This window comes from Notothenia coriiceps, unplaced genomic scaffold (assembly GCF_000735185.1).
Source record: "Notothenia coriiceps isolate Sejong01 unplaced genomic scaffold, NC01 NC01_scaffold00018019, whole genome shotgun sequence".
Lineage (NCBI taxonomy): Eukaryota > Metazoa > Chordata > Actinopteri > Perciformes > Nototheniidae > Notothenia > Notothenia coriiceps.
The window spans coordinates 108966-123499 of NW_011350720.1; the positions used below are offsets into that span (position 1 = coordinate 108966).

At 43.9% G+C, this 14534-nt stretch overlaps 1 protein-coding gene across 2 annotated transcripts in view; it reads left to right on the forward strand.

The window, feature by feature from the left end:
- The first annotated feature begins 2147 nt into the window (after window positions 1-2147).
- The window catches only part of lnx1 (ligand of numb-protein X 1), a 26930-nt gene continuing 14543 nt past the window's right edge, over window positions 2148-14534 (forward strand). The window contains exons 1-2 of one of the 2 annotated variants that reach the window (XM_010777326.1): window positions 2148-2850; window positions 13476-13729. In XM_010777326.1, the coding sequence (XP_010775628.1) occupies window positions 2759-2850; window positions 13476-13729 (346 nt within the window). In that variant the 5' untranslated portion in view covers window positions 2148-2758. The remainder of the gene's footprint in view (window positions 2851-13475; window positions 13730-14534) is intronic. The other variant, XM_010777327.1, reaches the window with a different exon arrangement.

Genomic DNA, 14534 nt, shown 5'->3' on the forward strand with positions numbered 1-14534 from the left:
TTAATGCCATTGAACACAACTTTTGATCAGAAAACAGCAAAGGTAAGACGTATTTGCCGTTTTGGCCACGTAAAGTGAAGTTTTGTGTTGTCTTTGCTTGCCTTCGCTGCCCTGAGTTTTGGTCGCACAGTGATGATACTTATACCATTGGAATATGTGGAATCTCAGCTTTCAAATGATATTGTGCATATCCGATGAAGTATACAATATTTCTACCGTGAGTTATGTGCTAAGTGCGTTAGCACTCTTTCGCTTAGTGCCAATTCAGACGCTTGGCGTTAGAGTTGTGTTTTGTTTCGGTAAAAATTGTTCATATCGTCAGTTAGCTGAGTTTGTTCCCGTTAAGTGGGTATGACACATTCATAGTTTGTTAAATGTTAAGGAGCCCTCAGACGCTGTTTCTTGCAAGATGTTGCGGGGGCCTCGGGCTTAACAGGTTAAAGGGATAGTTGTGCTAATGTGTGGCCTAAAGAGTGTATTGAACACAACAGGAAAGTTAATTGTTCCTGTCAATGATCTTACTGCTGGTTTGTAATTAAAACAAAGTCTTCTCAGTGACAAGCCCACAAATATACTGTCTTTTGAAAATACCTATTTTGACTATAGATTAGTATTGGCTGGTGTGAGTTTATTATGAAAAGGAATTATGGAGAGAGAGTTTGTGTGTTTGTTATGTTGGTGTTTTTGTGAGTGTAAGTCAATGTGCAAGTGTATGAAAATGGCTCCTTTGGGGGCAGACTGGATTCTGTTCACAAACTGCATCCTGTCACAATCCAATTACATTTCCATTTCCTGCATGCCCTGCGGTCTTCTTGCTGTGCGCACTGTTCAAATACCGCAGGATAACTCATGCCTCACGCATGCATACATTACAACACGCAAACAGACACGCACTCACACACCGACACACACACAAACAAATCCAGCCTGTAACCACTCTACCTCCATCCATGAAATATTCATTCAGACAGGGTATTTACACCAGTTAAGTGTCTTTCTCGAGGGTAGCAGACAGCTGAGTGCTATACAAATCGGATAACAGTGGTACCAACAGGGAAACCAAGATAAAGTAAAGGAGCAGAGGATGGGAACGGAAAAAAAGTGAAGATAAAAATCAGGATAAGTAGTAGGATGCTGAGTAAAATGTGAGTTTTTAAATAATCTTGCCATGATTTAAAGTGGCTTGATAAACATCAGTGGAATCGGATTGATTGTGGGGCTTGACAGGATGAGATGAAAATAGATACTCTGCAGTATTGCACATTCAAAGTTCTCTTGAATCCCTCCCTCCTTTGTTTACTAAAGAAAACAAAAGAGATTACAGTGAAGATATGAAGAAACCAGGAAGAGTTGCTTGAGGAAAGAAATACACCTCTCAAAATCCTTTGAATGTACCTTGATTTTGTTTTCAGCACCTTTGAGTGAATGCCGTTCACAGCCATCAACATGTACCACGGTCCATCAAAACACACGTCTGCCCGTCACTTCCCAGCTCTAAGTGCGTCCCAAGATCCCTGCAGTTCACAATCAGGTTGTGATGATAGAAAGGGTTAGCCTCTCTATTTGTTTATAAAATACACCCTTTATCATTCCCTCTCTCATTGCACTGCATACATTCTCAAATTGAAAGACTGAATGACTGATTGAATCAATGAATGAAAAGGCTCTTGATCAATGGCTCTCTGAAGATTTGTTCCAAATTTTCTTTTCTTTTTCTATTTCGTTCATGTCACTCCAAACAGTAAGCCCCCATCACTGCAGAGATTATTGATTTGCCGGTGTGTTTTGGTAATGTTCTTTTTTTTTCACACATGGAGGCAGATTCTGTTTAGCGATCAGACCAATCTGCTGCACAGGGAGCAGTCCATCGTTGGAGAGGAGGGGAGAGGGCTTGGAGGCAACATATTCTCCCCCCTCCTCTCTGTCCTCCCCCTACATAAACCAACATATGTGCAGGCAGGGGGAGGTGAATGCAGAGGTTGTACGTGTGTGTATGTCTGAGATTGTGTGTGTGTGAACACGCGTGAGGAGGGCACAGCCAATCAGAGCATCACCAGGTACCTCCCCCCCTCGTGTCTTTGTTTGGTCTGCTCCATCTCCCCCCTCAGTGGTTTCTGCTGCAGTATAAGTCACAGCCTGCGCCGTTCTCTCTGACATACACACACACACGCACACTCATACACACACCGATGGAGACAGATATGCACACACACGCAAACGAGCGCAAATCCTCTTACAACTCGCTAGTGCCCAGAGCAGATTAAGGGGCTGCACATCTCAAATTGTATTCCAAATGTGCCACCTTTGCATGGGTCTCCTTCCTCTTCTTCTTGCACTTTCTCCTCTTCCTCCTGTACCACAACGGGACTTCTGCTCTGCACCTGCTTCTGCTGCTTCTTCCTCCTCCGCTCTGTCTTCAACCTCTGGCAACTGGCCCGTTTGCCTCTGCAGCTGAGATGACCAGGCAGCCCGCCTGAGGCAGAGGAAGAAACTGCCAGGCTCACACAGACACAGAGGTAGAGAGAGAGGGGGGAACCCGAGGGGAAGAAAGAGGCTGAAAAGGTAGGAAGTGAAGGATTCTTTCTGATCTGAGGGGTGCCTCTGGAGAAGGAAGGCAGGCAAAGAAGGGGGGTCAGTACGGCCAGGTTCGGAGAATTGGAGGTGGAGGAGGAGGGGGGACTAGAAGAGGAGAGGGCTTCAGCGCAGAGAGGAAAGGAAGAGGGGGAAATAAGTGAGGAAAAAGAGCCCAGCGTTGACCATGAAGGCTCTGTTGCTGCTGGTCCTGCCCTGGCTCAGCCCGGCCAACTACACAGACAATTTGGGCAACCTGCACATCCTCTATTCTGAGCTGTGAGTACAATACTCAGCGTCCTCCATCATCCAACATCACCCCATCCGTCCCATCAATCAACAGTCCATGCAGCTGTTAATATGTCATTTTGCATGTCTTTCACTTCCTTTATCAGTCTGTATTTGTTTGTTGTGTCTGTGCAGTACATATATGCGTATTTGTGTGTAAATTCTGATGTTTACTTTTTTTATTATCACTTTAAGAGTTACAGTGTGTCTCTGTGGTGTGAAAATAAACCTAGAATAGCTTTGTAATGCTCTGCACATTGGTTTGTGTGGCTCTGGGATGCAGTAGAGGCAGCAGGTAGGGCTTTGTGCTGTCCAGGACAGTTTGGATGCTACAGCACTGCAGCATGGCATCTCTCTCTCCCTTTTTCTCTCTCCCCCCTCTCTCTATTTCTCTCTCTCTCTAACTCTGAGTGTATCTGTGAACTGTATTGATTAGATTGAAATGTCGGCACACGTTTGCTCCCTTTCGTTGGCTTTATTCACAGTCCCGTTAAGCATATGGACGGCTGTAACTACGGTGTGTTTGTTTTGGGTGATAGACTTTCACCTCAGCATTAAAAATGCAGAGCTGGCTATTCTACTACTGCAATCCCATCTGTTTAAGCCTATATGTAAACATACTCTTTATATATTTCAAATAAATCAGTACCATACAAATACACATAAAAAGACATCTGTTAGTGTACATTTTCACAGGCTTTCCTTTCAATACATATTTAATCAGTAGCAAAGGTTCGATCCCTCTAGGCACTTAGATGTTGGATATTGTTGTTGAATTTGACACCAGGGAACAAAGCTCTCATGGGGTGTGTCATTAGGGCTGCAATTTATCATGGACTATTTGAACAATTTCTATACATAATTTAGTTCAAAAATATAAAACAAGGGCTAGGGAAAAGACCATAACATACCTACTGAGCTTCAGGGGACCTCATGCATTGCTGTTTTGTCGGGCCAACTGTCAGAAACCCAAATGTGTTTAGTTTACAGTAATTTATTAAAACAGAGGAAATCGAAAAATCCTCATATTTTGGAAGCTTTGCAATATTTTCAACCTCTTGAAAAATGTGATAATTTGAGGAAACGTCAACGAGAAACCAGACAAAATAATATTTACACACTTTTCGTCACGCTATTTTTGGCACCTCTTCTTCTAAGCTGTGTTTCCCGCTCTGTGTTGGCCCTCAGACTCTCTTTATGGGAGTTAATGTTGACGATGTTCAGCAGCTCCACGTGAAGCCAGGGCTCTCTGATCCCAGAGCTGAGTTTCTGCTCCTCTTTCCAGTCTGACGGAAATGTCCCATTATGCTGCATGAATACATGTAACAATGGAGCGCCTTGCAAATCCCCTCATTTCATTGTGTGCTCTCTCCACTGAGAGGGGCTTTAGCTCCTGCAGACACCAAGAGCCCATATTGGACAGCAGTTGATGCCAAAGTAGAGAGAATGGGAAAGAAGGGATGATATAGACAAATGTACTGAATGGTCTGGAAAAATAGAGGTATAGCAGAGATGAAATCCTTACATTTGATTATATACATGACAGACTAGGAGCAGGATGCAATAAGGGTGGAAATGAAGTATATGACGAGATGGGAGATGATAGAAGACAGGAGGGTGTAAGGTCACTTCCTGTGCGTGTCTTCCATCTGGCGATACCTACAGCTTCCATAGTATGTTGGTCGTTTTAATCAGGGGATGTTTGTAGATAAATCTTCAGATTGCTATCTTTGCCCAGTGAGTGAGGAATATTGACAGTCAGAGAGAAAGAGGATGTCAGAGTGTGTTTCTGTGCTTGTGACAGTGAGGATTTTTGCTGATTATGACATGACAGGGAGAGAAACCAGGAGCAGACAAACGTGGACGTGGTGTTTTTCTGCCTGGCTAGAGAGCAGTAGCACACCATTTGTCTTTATCCATACTTTTGACAGGAGCAGCCCCAAGCTCCCTCCGAGTTACCACCATCTCCGCCTGCCTCTGTTTCTCTCGCTCCCTTTCTCCACTCCTCTTTCTCCCTCCCGTCCTTTATTTCACTTTAATGTGATTACTACAGTGAGTTGATATTGCGTGGGAAATGTGAGAGTGGCTGCAATCTGTCTTACTCACACATAAGTGAGCGTAGGCTTGTGTACACATTATGTTGGACATACGCAGGGTGTAGATGGTAATAACAATGCAGAGGGAGAGTAGGTGTTTCTCTGAGATGAAATGCTTAATATGGTTACTGCCGTTTTACCCAGTCAGCACTGGCCAATATAAAAATAGCAGCACTGTCATATACAGGAGAGCACCTACATTGTGGTAATTTTACTCCTAACACTCACATATGCACACACAATAAGACTTTCCTGTTTCCCTCCCGCAGCCCGCATGGCTTCCCCTGATGATCACAGTACAGTGCAGTGGAGCATTAATGATTAATCTATGTTCATTTTCTGTGCCGGTGCTGAGATGACTTAAACACTATGATTAGCTTAGCTTCCGTTCTTTCAGCCCTCATCTAGGAGGTGTTTGATCACCAAGAGCTGTGCGCACTCCCAGTGCTCTAGACGTCTTCGGCATGGAAGAATTCTAACAGGATTAGCAGAGGAACTCGCTGAATCTGAACAATAAGATTAATTTATTTATGCTGGGTCCACCTCGAGTCAAAGGCAGTGCACCATTGCCATGACCTCTTGGGCCTCGTGGCAGTTTTTAAGTGTAAGGCAGGCTTCACTAATTAGACTTTTGTTTGGATTAAATATTAATCCCTGTTCTGGGTGGAGGCAGCTCTCACTGTCTTATTGTATCTAGCAGGCCAGAAACATAGGGGAGGCCAGTGGAGAGTGGTTGAGAGATAAGAAATCAAAGCTACTTCCTACTCTCCTGAACAACTTGCACATCGCGCTAAAAGGAGATAACAATAAATCAGCCTCATTATATCTCTGCATGGGATTTATAATATGAAGCACATTCTGGGAATCCACCATGGGATCATTTAAATGCATGGGTAGTCAAAGTATACAAACTACACAATGGAAAGAAAACATAGGACAAGGACACAAGTAGAGGAATCGCTGAAGATGTTCGCAAACAAACAGACGCATGCATAAATCTAAAGAACATACACACCAAAACACACATTTGACTATGTATAATTGAAGAATGCCGACCGCATGTGCAAACACACAGTCACAAAGGAAGCGATTTAATTTTGTATGTATTCATTTATTCATGAACAGAAGTGAGTAGCAGGTCAAAGTGTTTACTTTCGCAGAGCCTTCCTCTCAGATGTGTCTCTGCTCAAGCAGAAATGCAGCACACCAGTGGGGCAACCAGGTATTAGTGTCATCATGCAGAAGGGGTTTAAAATGGGATTGAGTTGGGTATTTTATAAGAAAAACATTTTACCAAACTTATACCAGATTTGTTTCCGCAATGCAGTGCTCGTTTTTATCTGTGCTGATTCATAGACTGCAAGTGCCCTACTTCTCCAGCCATATCACTCAGAGTGTATGTAAATATGTCTGTTAACCTTTGCCTCTTGCTGGTTAACAGTCTGGCTGGTGTTTGGGGTCTATGAGGCATGACATGTTAAACATGTCCCTTGTCTGCAGCAGGCTTATCCGTAGGAGGGGATCTATACGGGCGGCCTGCAGAGTAGGCATCCAGCAGAGTGTGAGGAGAGGAGTGTAGAGTTAATCTCTCACGTGAACGGTACCCTGCTGAGTGCCAGGGCTTTGGGTTTGGTTGACCAGAGCTGGCTGAGTTTGCATGGCACGGAAAACAGGACACTGCCAAGGGCTAGTGTGGCACGGATTGAAAAATATAAGATGCCAATAGCAATGTGGGACAGCATTCTAGTGGGAATTCTTTATGATTATATTCTGAAGTGTGGAGGGGATTACAGTTAGAGTTGCACCTCACTGAGAGAAATGTAGTATTTCAGATCTAAATAATTTGTGGCCCTTAAGTTCCAGCTCAGCCAGAGAGCAGAGAATAAATCAGCTGTGCTCTTCTAGTCTGTTGTCATGGTTGAAACCAGATACTGACACAACAAATGCTGCATAAATGTCCTACCAGACCAATCATGAGGTCAGGGTTCCGGTGATGATCGTACATATTGATTGGCTGAAAAAACCATGACTCAGAGTTTGGGCTGTAACTAACAGGCTGACTGGACTGACACAGCGCTTGGCTGGGAAGCCTCTGCACTCGTAAACACACACAGAAACATCAAGCATGCCAAACCTGCCGAGCCACTGCTCACCGCACAGGAGCTCAAGGGAAAGTTCCAACACAAAGGCAGGATTTATGCTCAGTGTTGCCAGTTGAACGCATTCACTTTTGGTTTCTGTATGCATTCGTCTTCAAAGGCTGTAAGAAGTCACACCCAGCTAAACCTCGCCTACTACTTCAATTTAGCAAATCTGTCTTTGGAAACAAAGCCAAAAATGTGGTCCCTCAGCAGAGACTCCCCCCCCCTCCCATCACCCCTCCTCACGCAGCAGCTGGGATTACCTCTTGCAGCAGCAGGCTGATCCAATCAACACACCAGCGCACCCTCTGATTAACACTCCTCTAGTTCATCATTAACTGGATTACTCTGTCTTTATGTCGTTCTCTCTCTCTCCTCTCTCACTCTACTTATCTATATATCATGCCGTCTATTCCCCACCTATCAAACTTTGTGTTTAGCATATGGCCCAAGTGTGTGATAAAGAAGTAATTGAAATATTCATCTAATGAAGAAAAAATATGTAAATTATTATTTCCATTAAATTAATGACCGCCATCCCTCTCCATGTTGCACCCACAATACTTGTTCTGCTAGTGTGTGTGTGTGTGTGTGTGTGTGTGTGTGTGTGTGTGTGTGTGTGTGTGTGTGTGTGTGTGTGTGTGTGTGTGTGTGTGTGTGTGTGTGGGGGCCACAGGTGCTTCCCCAGAGCGTTGTACTTTTTTTTACCATGCTCATTAAGCTTGTGTCTTAGCCAAAAGCTGTTATGGGCAGACTCAGTTCCATCCCTGAATCAGCTGGATTAGACGTTGACTAAAGCCAGGGTCCATAAAACATTCCTCTATTTTAACGACTGTTGTCCTAGCATTAATTGTCTTAATTACGAACATGATGGGACATTTAGTAGAGCGAAGGGGATAGACTGAGTTCCCGGCTTTTCTTATGTTTTGTAAGTATGTTTTGCTCTTGAGCTCTTTTTCCACAAACATTGAGTTATAGAAGATTTAAAATGGTTTTCTCTTTTTGTACCTTAACATGTAGAAGACATGAGTACTGTATGTTTCCACACTCTGAAGTCGTTGAACATTGCACCACTAGTGTGTGTGAATTCATTAGTGCTCCAAAAATAACTTAGCACACACATTGCATACTGTCACTTTAAAACTTCTCTCAGTCACACAAGGCAGCCTGATGTATATCACTCACTCACACACACACACACACACACACACACACACACACACACACACACACACACACACACACACACACACACACACACACACACACACACACACACACACACACACACACACACACACACACACACACACACACACACACACACACACACACACACACACACACACACACACACACACACACACACACACACACACACACACACACACACACACACACACACACACACACACACACACACACACACACACACACACACACACACACACACACACACACACACACACACACACACACACACACACACACACACACACACACACACACACACACACACACACACACACACACACACACACACACACACACTCTTCAGTGCATAGAAACCTTCAGGCTCACAAGGCGCCGGGGATGCTCTTCTCACAGTTTCTTACATGTCACTCGGTGTTGCTGGTGTATTTTCAAAAGCATTAGAAGGTTGGTGTCAAAACTCATTAGTAACAACTCCCTACTGCTGCTTTTAGATTAATAAGGATGCCAAGAGAAGGAAGAGCTCACACAACCAGAGTTAGCTAAGCTGTGGGTCATACACAGGTCAGCTGCTGCAGCCCAACAGACTCACTGTAGGATGAACTTGTAAACAAACAATGCTTTGGATTGAAACCCATTTGCATGATTACACTGCCGCAGCATGTGAAAATATGCCCACACCGCCAGTTCCTGTTTCCCACTGTCTGACCTGGAATTGTCACCTCAGCGGGGGTAATTTGCACTGTATGCGGAGTGTGGCCCAACATGATTGTCCGTGGCAGTCAGGGGCAGAGAGAGTATTTGGTTTAGGAAGGATAATCCACTCACCCCTAAAGAGGATTGGAGAATCTCACAGGCTTTGATGAGTTGTGAGCTGGTGTTTATTTCACATCACAAGAACAGGGCTGTTTGTGTCACAGCCAGGGCGCTTCGGCACGACCACCGCATCACAGAAAGCATCATGGGTAATTGCTACTGCGCTGGAGAGATTCAGGAGTAAAGTAGTTGTAGGTAGAGGAGGCGAAGGGCGGAGCGGGCGGGATGTTTCGGCGTCCTCGCTCCTTATCTTGCCACAGATCCTGGGTTTTAGAGAGATGATGTGATAACTGAGGCTTTGCTGACCGAGACACGGATACTGCAGTGCTAATGAGCATCCTCTAAGCTCAGTGATTGTCTCCCAGAAAAGGCTGCTGTATAAGAAAAGGAAAGCTTTGCACAAGCACTCAAATTCTCATTATACACAAATGGATGTTTGTTTTTGACATAAAAACAAGAAGAACAGAGGGTATGTTATGTGGACTTGTTTTGCAAGTGTACCACCCTCGATGCACTGCACGTCTCCAGACCTAATTGGCTCGCTTACCTTGCCTCTAAAACTCCAGGACCACCCCGGTGAAGCAGACAAGGGGTTTCTGTCACGCTTCCCTGCCTTTAGACTTAGAGTGCACACACTTTGGCCTTCACATTATATCTCTAGACATTAAAACTCTAAGCAGCTGAGATATGGCTACGCTGTTAAGGCATCTATTGTCCCCTGGAGAAAGGACATTTTAATTAACAGAAGACTAATCCTTTTAATAAACCAGAGGCAGACTAAACAATGGCTGCCGTCTCAAAGACTGTTGTGATGGCCTCTGAGTTGTTGTGACGTCAACAAAATGTCTTTTAGTTGTTCCCTGTGAAAGCACAAGATATATTAGATTTGTTGACAATGTGTGTCTGTCTGAGCTTTACAATCACACTTTTAAAATAAGCCCCTTACGTTTTTACTAAGTCAAATTTAGTGTGAAGTGTCCATTCATTAATTATTGGCCATTTTGCTACGATTTGGGTGGTCTGTAAGATTTATGAAACTGAATGAACCTGTTTTCTGATGTGTTCGTCCATCTTAACTGACTGGCTGTGGTTTTCCATGTTCCACTCCCCATGCTGAAATAGAGGAATGTTGTCTAGCTTTTAGAATTCATATAGCCTTGACCAGAAGTCCTATACTGTGTGGAAACGAAAAGGAATCAAATGTTCAGTCAAGCGTCGACAGTGCTGCTCCATAAGGCTTCGGTAGGAAGTGAAATCTATATATAGAGAAGATATTACATTATTTATTTGGTTTAAGTCATTGTTATTATGTAAGTTAGAGTGTGATGATATATTCAAAGGGCTTTACTTTGACACTATGGTGCTGAATGCTAACAGGCTCACAATGAAAATGCTAATAGGAATTTTAAATGACTCTATATTCATCATTTTAGATAAGCATGTAACTAAGGTCGTATTTGCTAACTAAAATCTATACAACGTTAAAATGAGGCAACTCTTTTGAAGGTCATGAGACCATGCTTTGGACCAATTGAAAGGTGTACTCTGGCATTACATGAATGAGCTAAGAATCACCAAAGTCATACACATTTTTTCAAGAGAACTTCAAAATCGGTAGCAATTTTGACTGCAATTAATCAAATATTGTCAAGATATTTTCTCAAAATCCTAAACATGTAAAAAATGCCATTAGAGGAAATATCCAGCACTAAATACATGTACGTTTGGCTGACAATGATCCAATAAAAAAAAAGTTTAACATTGATTTATTTAATCACACAGCAATTCCCCTGAGATTAAAACTTTTTGTTTTTTAGGGACATCTGACCTTTAGCATGAGTAACACATTTAGTATTTTTGAATCCACAAGGCTTTAATACTTTTTTACATTTGTCTATGTAAACCTGGGCAAGCAGGTATTCTTTTGGAGCCACTTAAAGGTATGTAAGAAGCAGCAGTGTTTTCAAGCTTTAAAGGTGGGGTGTGTAATTTATTTCTGAAACACTTTTTGTCATATTCCATGGAATGCTCTTAACATCCCAATAGCAATGAATATATTAAATGCTTTGACAATAAATACATAAAAAAATTTCATCTGTGGAAGCCGTAGTACTGTAAAAAGCACAACCAATCATTTTAGCCGGCCCGGCTAAAATAACTGGATGGCCTACCTGCCTGTCAGCCTTCCATCTGTACACAAACTTATCTTGTGCCCTCATTGGTCATGTGCGCGTTTGTGTGTGTTGGAGGGGGGGCTCTGTAAGGAAGTCTGAAGGAAGAGGCAGATTTTTTTCGGTTGTGTATTTTCAAATTCTAGCGCACTCGAGCTGGTTTCTCCAAAATGACATACACCACCTTTAATTCCTCTAATTGATAGTGAGTGACATGAGGAAAGCTTCTCACCCCTGAAGGCTGCAGCGCGGCCCCTCCTCTGCTGGAGATTGAAATATTGCTCTATTCAACCACTTCGCTCACTTAAGTGGTATGTTGCTGCACAGACGTGCTCAATCAATTTACTAACTGAGTGAACCAAAACAACTCAGGATGGCACTGCCCACACATAGGTGCACAGTTACACACAGTCCAGTGTATCTATGCGTTATGTCTCAGAGCTCAAAAGGAGATCAATAGGTACTTCAGCTTTGTGTTAGGCTGTATCAAACCGTGAGTCTGACCCGTGGCTACAAGTGAGATAAAGAACCTACTTCTGGATGAAATGATTACCCCTGTGAGATATGGACAGGGTGAATGACCCACTGACAGCTCTGTTATTGAGACAAAATGTTGCTTTTAGCGACGTTGTGCACCAAGGAGCCAATGGCCTCCCTACTCAAATCATGAATGTAGCAAACGAACAGATGCAGTGTGGGAGGCAGGACCCCTTGATGGAGCCAAAATAGCTTAACACCCAAGAGACAACATTACCTGGATTTAACCTTGCTGCTCGTTCTCTGGCTAATTTACATAAACTGGAGGAAGAAAAATAGCTCTGGACTCGGCTATTAGTGCAATTATCCTTCTCTTTTCCAATGTAAATCAAAGGGGGAAAGTGTTTTTTCACCCAATGGCATCACGTAACGAGCACAGGAGTTGTAATTGCACGGTTTGGCCACTAAATAAATTGCCTTCAAAGCCCAACATTTTTCCTCAGGGCTTGGCTGCGATGCTTCACCAGCATGTAATATTGTTTAATAAAAGACTCTGCAGTGATGGCCACCATTTTCCGTTGATTTGACTGAAGCCCTCCTTTTTGGCTGGATATCGTCGATGTAAGGTCCAGTGGTGGCCCGCCCTTCTTACAGCACAGGAGAATGGATGATGCTCCTGTTGTTTTTCTAAGCTACTGTTGCGTGGTGCCTGGGTTTGGTCCAGCTCATTAAAACCCAGTTAATGTTTGTGCTGATGGCTCCGCAGAGACAGCCAGAGACACAAGCCAGTGTTATTCCTGCCTCTGATGAAGCGTCAGCTCAAAGCCTTTATGGCTTACAGATGGAGGAAAATGTTCCAACAGTACAATAACCTACTCTGTAGGGATATCTTTAATTCTCAAACAACTATTCCCAATTTAATATTGTCAATGTGAAAAGCCTTTTATGGTGTCTAGCAAAATATGTGCACATGGGTGTGTATGTGTGTATGAGAGAGAAAGGCTGTAAATGTGTTGTGGTTGTGCTGTTGTTGACAGGGAGGAGACATCTGGAACCTAGGAATCAGATTTTTGAGAGAAACTGCATTCAGACGATATCTGTTTCAAATTCAAATGTTGTGTCAGTTACCCAGCCTCCTTCCTGTCTGCCGGGTGTTTTCTTACATTTCTATTCAATCATCCGTCAGTGATACTCACACTCACTGCAAAAGAGAACATCTTTCCTGAATGTGGTTACAGATACTGTCTCTAAAAAGGTCTTCATTTTTAGAGTAAATATGACATTCTCAGAGAGGTGCTGCATACATTTTAAAGTAAGAGCACAAGAGGATATAGTCAGCCACAACATTTGTACAGGTTGTGTGGTGTGTTAAGAGGTGCTGATAAGCAGTCTTTGTGTGCGGCAGTCACAAAGCAGCAGATAGAGGTCAGCGTGCAGAAAGCCTCAGGCTGGAGGCGATAATGAAATCTGCTCACATTTATCTTGAGAATGTGACCTTTTCATCAGACGCTAACATGAATTTGTTGACTTTCACTCAACGGTTAGAATGTGTTGCTGTTTATTTCTGCATGTTCGACAAGTAGTTCATCACATAATGTTGTCGGATCATCAGTTTAATTATTTCATCAACATATCCAGTATTAATTTCTCCATGCTGACTCTATAATCTGAGTTTGAGGCTGACTTTTGACCCCTGTGTGCAGGTGTAAAGGGGCCTCTCACTATGGGCTCTCAGCAGACAGGAAGCGGCGCTCCCAGGAGGGCGAGTGCACCGACAGCACGTCAGAACTCACCATCGCCACGCTGCCAAATGACGGCCCCACCTCCGCCGCTGTGGCCCTCCTCTCAGACGAGCCTGGTCTGGTCAACCCCGCCTTCGACCCCAGCATGGAGGACAATAGTCAGTCAGGCAGCACAACCAGCCTGGCCGCCCGCAGCAGCAGCAAGAAGAGTGAGTGTGAGTGGGCGGACGGACGTTTGCATGTGGTCATGTTCAGTCCTGCATGACGTTAGCATGTAGTTTCCTGGGAAAGAGAGTTGGAAGGAGTGTGTGTTTATCAGAGTGACAGGTTGAAAATCAATAGACAGTACAGAGCTGTATAGTCCCAGTTCCACAGTCCCACCAGATGCTAGGTTCAAACATACTTTACACCTGCAGACTTGAAATGTATAAACCAGGCTCTCGTTTAACCTCAAATACAGTCTTTGTTCTTTCTAATGGTCTCTGATAGAAATCCTATTAGCCAATTAGCTCTACTGCCTTGTTTTTTTTGCACCAATCCATAAAATCTCTCTTTTTGGAAAACAGTATAGAAACAGAGAGAGCGAGAGAGATGGAGAGAGAAAGTCACTGAGAGGGCAGGTACATTATGCATTCAAGGAGAGATGGAAGGAGAGGTAGGTTAAATATAGCCTCATGCAAGTGTGTGTTAATGCCTCATGACGTGAACAGCCCTCTCCCTCCATTTCTCCCACCTGTGAAACCAGTCATGAGTGTGCCTCTTTGCCTATCCATCCCACCCCCACCCCCCCTAACGTGAGCTTACAGGCAGTGTAGACACCCAATGACGCTGCACCAGCCCTTTTGGCCTGGACGGCTGAGCACCAACGACCACCATAAGCGCCACTACTGCTGAACAAGCTGACAGCTCCAGAAGCGGCTGGTGCTTTTAAAGAATAATGTGGCTGTCAGGAGCTCTTGCATCTCTCAGAGCCCGCAGAGGGAGGGAGAGAGAGAGAGAGAGAGGGAGGGAGGGTGGGTG